The sequence below is a fragment of the Eimeria tenella genome, genomic scaffold (genome assembly GCF_000499545.2).
Source record: "Eimeria tenella Houghton genomic scaffold, Eth_scaff304, whole genome shotgun sequence".
Taxonomy (NCBI): Eukaryota; Apicomplexa; class Conoidasida; order Eucoccidiorida; family Eimeriidae; genus Eimeria; species Eimeria tenella.
This window is the reverse complement of record NW_013542909.1, coordinates 1-8,721: the sequence shown is the minus strand read 5'-3', so window position 1 is coordinate 8,721 and position 8,721 is coordinate 1. Positions and strand designations below refer to the sequence as shown.

At 51.3% G+C, this 8,721-nt stretch overlaps 1 protein-coding gene across 1 annotated transcript; it reads right to left on the bottom strand.

Annotated features, from left to right (window-relative positions):
* Window positions 1–4,630: 4,630 nt before the first annotated feature.
* Window positions 4,631–6,066, bottom strand: ETH_00003405 (uncharacterized protein; the record flags this gene model as incomplete). Its single annotated transcript, XM_013375971.1, has 3 exons — window positions 4,631–5,024; window positions 5,469–5,633; window positions 5,840–6,066. The coding sequence occupies 3 exons, from the start codon at window positions 6,064–6,066 to the stop codon at window positions 4,631–4,633; spliced, it is 786 nt and encodes a 261-aa protein (XP_013231425.1).
* Between the last annotated feature and the right edge of the window lie 2,655 nt (window positions 6,067–8,721).

The following is an 8,721-nucleotide window of genomic DNA, read 5'->3' as shown; positions in this document are numbered from 1 at the left end:
AGCTAGCTAGCTAGCTAGCTAGCTAGGTGGCTGCTCAGCAAATGCAGCTAGCTGCCGAGCCAGCTAGCCAGCTAGCTAGCTAGCCAGCTGGCTAGCTAGCCTCTAGCTAGCTAGCGAGCCAGCTAGCTTCCACCGGCTGACCTGCTACTCAGAACTCAACTAGGCAAGGACTGAGTAGGAAGGACGGTTATCTATCTCTCGGTTGCTACCCATCTATTTAGCTAGCTAGCTACTAGCTAGCTAGCTAAATAACTAACTAACAAGCTAGCAAGCTAGTAAACTAGCTAGCTAACTAGCTAGCTAGCCAGCTAGACGTCTGCCGCGCTGTCAAGCCTGTTGGCACACTAAGTGACAGCTACGTGCACCTGAATGGCCAGATAACTAGCTAGCTACCCAGCCTGATAATTAGCTAGCTAGCTAGCCAGCTAGCCAGCTAGCTCCCCAGCTAGCTCCCCAGCTAACCAACCGGCTAGCTCACCAGCTAGCTAGCTAGCTAGCTAGCTAGCTAGCTGGCTAGCTGGCTTGGCAGCCAGCTGCATTTTCGGAGTAGCCAGCTAGCTGGCCAGCTAGCTAGCTGCTATTGCAGGCTATCTGACAAGAAATTAGTTCCAGAGCTTCTGTGCCTAATGTCAGGGAATCCCAAAAGTCCCCTGGGGGCCCCCCAGGGGGCCTCAGGGGTCCCCAGGGGCCCCCGGGGGCCCCCAGGGGGCCTCAGAGGTCCCCAGGGGCCCCTCGGAATTCCTCTCATCTCTTTTGTTTTGATTTTCTCATTTTAAAATGTTTCTTTTGTTCATGCATGCAGCAGCTGCATGCAGTTGGCGCATGCAACGTTTTGGGGCTTTTTAGGAGCCCGGGCCCTCCTGGATAGCTAGCCAGCTAGCCAGTTAGCTAGCCGACTAGCTAGTTAGCTAGCTTACAAGCTAGCTAGTTAGATAACCAGCTAGCTAGCTAGCCAGATCGTTGGCTAGCTAGCTGGCTGGGCATTTGCGTAGCTGGCTCGCTGGGCAGCTAGCTAGCTAGCTGAGCAGCTAGCTAGCTAACCGGTTGGTCATCAGCTAGCTGGCTGGGCGGATCACTAGCTAGCTGGCTGTCAAGCTAGCTAGCTAGCCAGTTGGAGAAACAGCTAGACAGCTGGCTGCTTGGGCAGCTTGCGAGCTACCTATCTGGCTAGCCAGCTAGCTAACTGGCTAGCTAGTCATGGCCACATGCTGCCTGGCTAGCTGGCTGATTAGCTAGCTAGCTAGCTAGCTGGCTAGCTAGCTAGCTGGGGTGGCGGCCATGGGGGGTTCTTGATCTTTTGTCTCCACAAAGGCAGAAAAGTAAATCCGGGCGAACTCGAAGATGTCATCCTGAGCAGCAGAGGCAGCAGCAGCAGCAGCGGCCCAGCTAGCTGTAGCTAACTGTAGCTAGCTCTGGCTAGATCTAGCTAGCTCCAGCTGTGGGTAACTATGGCTAGCTAGCTGTGGCTATCCAGCTATGACTAGCTGGCTGTGGTTAGCCTGCTATGGCTAGCTACCTATGGCTAGCCAGCTATGACTGCCTAGCTATGGCTAGCTGGCTAAGGCTAGCTAGCTGTGGCTAGCCAGCTGTGGCTAGCTATCTGTGGCCAGCTTGCTAGCCATGGCTAGCTTGCCGTGCCTAGCTAGCTAGGTGAATCTATATAGCTAGCTGTGTCTAGCTAGCTAGGTGTATCTAGCTAGCTAGCTGCGGCTAGCTAGCTGTGGCTAGCTAGCTTGACACAGCTAGCTGCGGCTAGCTAGCTGTGGCTAGCCAGCTGTGGCTAGCTAGCTGTGGCTAGCTAGCTGTGGCTAGCTAGCTAGCTAGCTAGCTGACTGGCTTTGAAAGGAGAACGGCGGTGGCGAAGTCGGTGAGAATTTCTCGAAGGCCATCAGTGCAGCAAAGGCGAGAAGTATGGCGAACTTCAACTGCTGCCTGGGTAGAAATAAAATTAAAAATTAAACAAAATAAAAAAATTAAATGAAAAAATTAAATGAATTTAAAGCAATTAAAGTCAATTAAATGAATTACATGGAACTAAAAGAGGTTGGAGAAGTTAAAGAGAATCAAAGGACATTAAAGGACAAAAAGAAGACTTGAAGGGGCTTAAAAAGAAAAAGGAAGAAAAGAAGAAATAAAACGAATAAAAGAAATAAAACAAATGAAAGAAATAAAAGAAATGAAAAGAAATAAAAAGAAGAGAGTGAAGTGTCTTTTGATTTGTTAAAAATATTTGTCTTTTTTTGCTGCTCAAAAGTTCGTATTTTGGGCCCTTTTGGCTGTCTGTACACCCGAAACTGAGCTGCATGTGTGCTGCTGCTGCTGCTGCTACTGCTGCTGCTGCTGCTGCTGCTGCTGCGGCTGCTGCTGCTGACCACTCTGTCAGTTAGTCGCTGAGCCTTCTCAATGTCTTCATTTAAGACAGCCTGGAATCTCTCGGCAGCAGTGTTTGCTGCTGCTGCTGCTGTTGCTGCTGCTGCTGCAGGTGCTGCTACTTTTGCTGCTGCTGCTGCTGCAGCAGCCCGTCCGCTTCCGCCCATTCCGTAGGTATTAGAGAGTTGAGCAGTTGCCCATCAAAATCTCTTTATCTGTTGGCGCTTAGGGTTTAGGGTTTGGGGTTTGGGGTTTAGGGTTTAGAAATTAGGGTTTAGGGTTTAGGGTTTAGTGTTTAGGGTTCAGGGTTTTGAGGTCACCGGGGCTGTGTGGCACTGCGCTGTCTCGACAGTGCTCGCTGCTGCGGCCGCCCGACGAAAATGATTGAAATAAAATACTATTTGAAGAATAAATGAATAATAATTTAAAAATAATTAAAATAAATAAATAAAATAAATAATAAAACAATTAAACAAATAAACCCGCGCTTCCACCAGAATTGGTGGCTGCTGCTGCTCGCGGCGCTCGCCAGCCGCGCCGTCCAGGGTTTAGGGTTTAGGGTTTAGGGTTTGGCTCTACGGCCTACACTCTATGCCTCCCATTCTTTCAGATTAAAATAATAATTAAAAGATAAAATAAAAAACATCAAATTAAATTTGTAATGAATGATGAATAATATCCAATCAATAAGGAACAGCGAAGTACTCAAGACCAGCAACAAAAGAAAGAAATTAAGAAACTAAAAAACTAAAACATTGAAAAATTAAAAAATTAATTTAAATTAAAAAAAATAAAAGACAAATTAATCTAATTAAAAAATAAAAAGGATTTAAGACGCAGCAGCTTCGCTGCAGTACGCCTTCAACTAGAAGAGAAGCATAAATGAATACAATTAAAATGAAATAAATAAATAAACTAATTAATTAATTAAAAATAAATAAACAAATGAATAAATAAATAAATGAATAAATAATAAATAAATAAATAAATAATAAACATTTGATAAGTCAATAAATCAATTAGTAGCGTAGCAGTTAAGGAAGAGTGGTCAGGACGAGCTGCAGTTTATGCTGCTGCTGCCGCTGCTGCTGTTGCCACTGCTGCTGCTGCTGCTGCTGCTGCTGCTGCTGCTGTGGCTGCAGCTGCTGGTGCTGCTGCTGTGTCTGCTGCTGCTGCAGTTAGGTACTGTTCTCTGTGGGCAAATGATACGGGGGGGGCCCCTCTGCGTCTGCTTCTGCAGCAAGTGGATAGGGGGCCCTATATAGAAGGAAAAAACAAATAAAAGGATTAAATAAATAAATAAATAAATTAATAAATTAATAAATAAATGAATTAATTAATTAATTATAAGTCATAAATAAAAATCTAAAGATACGCTTGGGGGGATAAAATAAGACAAATGCCCAGCACCGCAAATACGCCAAACACAAGCGTTTAGGGTTTAGGGTTTAGCGTTTAGGATTTAGGGTTTTGCCTTTAGAGTTTAGGGTTTAGGGTTTAGCGTTTAGGGTTTAGGGTTTCGGGTGTACGTACACCTCACGCATGGAGCGCCACCACCGTCGATTGTACACTTGGAAGCGGAGGCGAGAAAGAGCAGCAGCAAAACCAGCAGCCCCTAAACCCTAGAGCAGAAAAAATGGAAAAGAAATAAAATAAAAGATATTTAAAAGAGAAAAAAGAGAAATGCAGCAACTTATAAAAGCAAACAGAGACACAGAGGTGCTTCGCCTTTAGGCAGCAGCAGCACCAACAGCAGCAGCAACAGCAGCAGCAACAGCATCAGTAGCGACGGAGGCAGGAGCAACAACAGCAGCAACAGCAGCAGTAACGACGGCAGCAGGAGCAACAGCAGCAGCAGCAACAGCTGCAGCAGCAGCTGCAGCAGCAGAGACTCACGTCTAAGGTAGCGAAACACTTTGCTGCCTGAGTAGCGCAGCAGCACAACACAGTCCAGGTGTACATACACCCCAGCTCAGCAACCAACGAGAATAACAGCAGCAGCTGCTACTGCTGGAGCCACGGCTGAAGCAGCAGATGCATTAGCAGCACCACAGCGCCAGCAGCAGCAGCAGCAGCAGCAGCAGCAGATAGCGCATGCCTGTTTTTGAGCAACAGGGTCGTTGTGGATGTGAAGGTTCTGCAGCTGCTGCAGCAGGTCGTCATTGCTTAAAATCAAATCTCTGCAGCGCAGCAGCAGCAGCAGCAGCAGCAACACGTTGCCGGAGCTTCCGGGTCTTCCCGTGCTGCTGAGGGTGCTCCGCTAGCTGCTGGCTTTGCTGCTGCAGCTGTTGCTGCTGCTGCAGCCAATCTGCCCGCAACATTTCGTCCTGCTGCAGCTGCTTAAATACCTTGTAGCTTCCGAAGCAAGGAAACAGTTAACAACGTTAAAAAGCTGAAGCAGCATTTCGTTCAGCAGCAGCTGCCGGCGCAGCTGTTGCTGCTGCTGCTGCTGCTGCCCTTGCCTGTGTGCGTCTTTAGCGTGAATTCGCTGCTGGTAGTACATCTGCTGCTTTTGGAAGTCCTGCAGCAGCAGCTGGGGCAGCAGCTGCTGCTGCAGCAGCTCAGCAGCAGCAGCAGCATCAGCAGCAGCAGCAGCAACAACGCGCCACAGCTCCAGGCGAGTCTCTACTAGGGTTTCGCGAGTGCACAGCAGCCTGAGGAAGCACAAGCAGCCCAGCTAGCCACCATCGACTGGCTAGCTGGCTAGCTAGCTAACTGGCTAGCTAGCTAGCTAGCTAGCCAGCTAGCTGCCTCAGTGGTTGAGCAGCGGCAGGGAAACATTGGCTAATTCAATTTTCGTAAAGACTCGGCAATATTTAGCTAGATAGAGGGCTAGCTAGCCAGCTATCTAGGTGGCTAGCTGGCTATCTAGGTGGCTAGCTGGCTAGCTAGCCAGCCTGCTGGCTAGCTAGCTAGGTGGCTAGCTGGCTCGCCAGCTGGCTAGCTAATTAACTAGCTGGCTAGCTAGCTGGCTAGCTGGCTAGCTGGCTGGCGAGCTAGCTAGCTGGCTGGGTGGCTGGGTGGCTAGCTAGCTATCTGGCTAGCTAGCCAGCTGAGACGCTGTGAAGGGCCATAGCTAGCTAGCTATGAGGCCTCACCGCAGCAGCAACTGCAGCAAACGACCCTGCAGCAGCTGCTGCAGCGGCAGCAGCTGCGAACAATTGGCTAGCAAGCCAATCAGCTCTGGCAGCACAGCAGCAGCAGCAGCAGCAGTATCAGCAGCAGCGGCCACGCGAGAGGCCCAATCCGGCCTGAACGCAAGCCTTTAACCCCAAACCCTAAACCCTAAACCCTAAACCTTAAACCCTAAACCCTACGCCCTAAACGCTAAACCTTAAACCCTGGAGGTGCTGCCGCTATACAGCACAGAGCTGCTCTCTTTAAAGCCTAAAAGCCCCACCCCAAGCCTCATCCCCTAAACCCTAAACCCTAAACCCTAAACCCCAGGAGCAGCAGCAGGGTGTCGAACCTGCTGCTCGCAACTGCAGCAGCAAAGGCAGGGAGCGCCGACTTGTTTGCTGTTGCTCTGTAGAGGACTTTTGCTGCAGCGCAGCACCAGTCTCTTGCTGCTGCTGTTGTGGGGCCCCCAAGGGGCCCCCTGATGGCCACGAACTTTCCTGCTGCTGCATCAAGAAGCCTCACAACTTGCTGCTGCTGCTGCAGCAGCAACGCAGCACCCGCGGGGTGGAGACACATGTTCGCCAGGCCAAGCCCACAAGCCCTGCAGCAGCAGCACCAGCAGCAGCACCAGCAGCAGCACCAGCAGCAGCAGCGACAGCAGCAGCAGCAGCAGCAGCAGCAGCAGCAGCATGTAAGCAATGCGATGAGATATATGGTGCGAGCCAGAAACCTTTAGGCTCCCCGCTGAAGGTCCACCCGCGCCTTCCCTTTCCCTTCGAGGCCTAGGGTTTAGGGTTTAGGGTTTAGGGTGTAGGGTTTAGGGTTTGTTAGTACGTGTCTCGGCGGTTCAGAAACACATTTGCTGCTAAAGAGATTAGCGGAGGACAAAAAGAAAGAGACAATCTTCCCTCTTTATCTTCGCTAAGGAGAGCGCTGATAACAGCAGCTTGCTGCAGCACACAAGAAGCAGCAGCAAGATTGCAGCTGCTGCTGCTGCTGCTGCTGCTGTGTCTGCTGCTGTTGTTGGGAAAGATTCTATTACTGCTCCTGCCGCTGCTGCTGCTGCTCCTGGAGGAGTTGGAGGTGCTGCTGCCGTCTTTGCTTCTGTTGCTGCTGCTGCTGCTGCTGCTGCAACAAGTGTTGCTTATGTGTCTGTTGCTGCTGCTCCTGTTGCTGCTTCTCTTGCTGCTGCTCTTGCTGCTCCGTCTGACGCCGCAGCAGCAGCTTTGAGGGCCCAAATAGCAGCAACAGGCTCCTTGTGCAGCATGTGAGTCTTAGAAGAGAATAGCCTAGCTAGCTAGCTAGCTGCCCAACTATCTAGCTAGCTGCCTAGCTAGCTGGCTAGCTGCGTAGCTAGCCAGCTAGCTGCCTAGCTAGCTAGCTAGCCGCCTGGCCAGCTAGCCAAAGAAAGGCTATCTGGCTAGCCAAGCGAGTAACAGGTTAATCTGCCGGCTAGCTGATTGGGCAACTACACTCTAAGCCAGCCAGCTAGCTAGCTAGCTAGCTTGCTAGCTAGCTAGCTAGCTTGCTAGCTATCTAGCTAGCTTGCTAGCTTGCTAGCTTTCTAGCTAGCTTGCTAGCTAGCTAGCTAGCTTGCTAGCTTGCTAGCTTTCTAGCTAGCTTGCTAGCTAGCTAGCTAGCTACCTGCCCGACTAACTAGCTACCGAGCTGGCTAGCTAGATCGCTACTAGCTAGCTACCTAGCTAGCTAGATAGCTAGCTAGCTAGATAGCTAGCTAGCTAGATAGCTAGATAGCTGCTACAGTATGGTCCTATTTAGACTACGTTGTAGCATTCCAATCCTGCTTACATGTTGGGTTTCTGAAATTGCTGCTGTTTCAGCTGCGGCTGCTGCTTCTTCTGCATCTGCTGCTGCGTCTGCTGCTGCTGCTGCTGCTGCTTCTGGGTCTGCTGCTGCAGCTGCTAGCTGAGCCAGGACCTGGATGAGGCCCCGCCGCAAGAACTGTCTCCTCGCCTCTTGATCATGCGCCAGTACACGCACCAGCTGCAGCAGCAATAACTGGTTGCTGCTGCTGCTGCTTCTGCTGCTGCTGCGGCTGCTGCGGCTGTTGCTGCTGCTGCTACTGCTGCTGCTGCTGCTGCTGGCCAGCAATGTACACAGCAAGGGGCAAGCATCTGCTCGTCTCAAGAGCCGCACGCACAAACATGTGTGAGATATGCACTAACTGAACTGCTGCTGCTGTTGCTGCTGCTGCTGTTGCTGCTGGTATTGCTGCTGTTGCTGTTGCTACTGCTGTTGCTGCTGCTGCTGGCTTTCGTCACGCTGCATAGAAGAGGCTCCTCACCTGCCAGAATTAAGGCATCTTTGTTGACTCTGTAAGCTGCCAGCCGCAGCAGCAGCTGCAAAGTGGCTTGTTGCAGCTGTTGCTGCTGAAGCAGCAGCAGCTGCAGGAGAGCAGCAGCAAGACCCTTCTGAGAAAGTTGCGCCTCAGTGCTGCAGCAGCAGACCGCCAAAACTGCTGCTGCAGCTAGAGAGTGCGCAACAGCAACCCTGCGAGCTACAGCAGCGGCACCAGACCGCCAGTTGCAGCAGCAGCAGCAGCAGCAGCGGCAGCAGCAAGGGCGGCTGCAGCAGCAGCAAATCAGCTACAGGAGAGCCCAGCCAAAGAGTCAGCATCATCACCAGCAGCAGCAGCAGAACGGCAGCAGAGGCAGGAAGGGGGCAGCAACGCTGGCAATACTACATCAGCTCACCAGCAGCAGCACCAACACAGCAGCAGCAGCAGCAGCAGCGGCAGCAGCGCTCACTGTTCCTCCTCACAGAGATTTTCCAGAGTGGAAAGTACCACCAGCAGCACCCGCTGCAGGCCATCATCTTCTCTCGACTGCCGCTGCAGCAGCAGCAGCAGCAAGAGCGCTGGCAGCAAGAAATGGAGCAGCAGCCACAGCAGCAGGAGCGCAACGGCAGCAGCAGCAGCAGTAGAAGCAACAGCAGCTTTACTAACCGCGGGCAATTCTCCTTTGAATGTTGCTGCTGCTCCAAAACTGCTGCTGCCTCACGTACCTGCAGCCGTACCTGCTGCTGTTGCTGCAGCTGCAGATGCTGCTGCTGCTGCTGCTGCTCGTCTTGCTGTTGCTTTTCGCTATGCTCTTGATGTTGCTGCTGCTGTTGTTCTTGCTGATCCAGCTCTTGCTGCTGCTGCTGCTTCGCAGTAACAGCAGCAGCGCCAACCTCTTTAAGGAAACCCAGAAGGGTTTGCCCCGCCTAAGC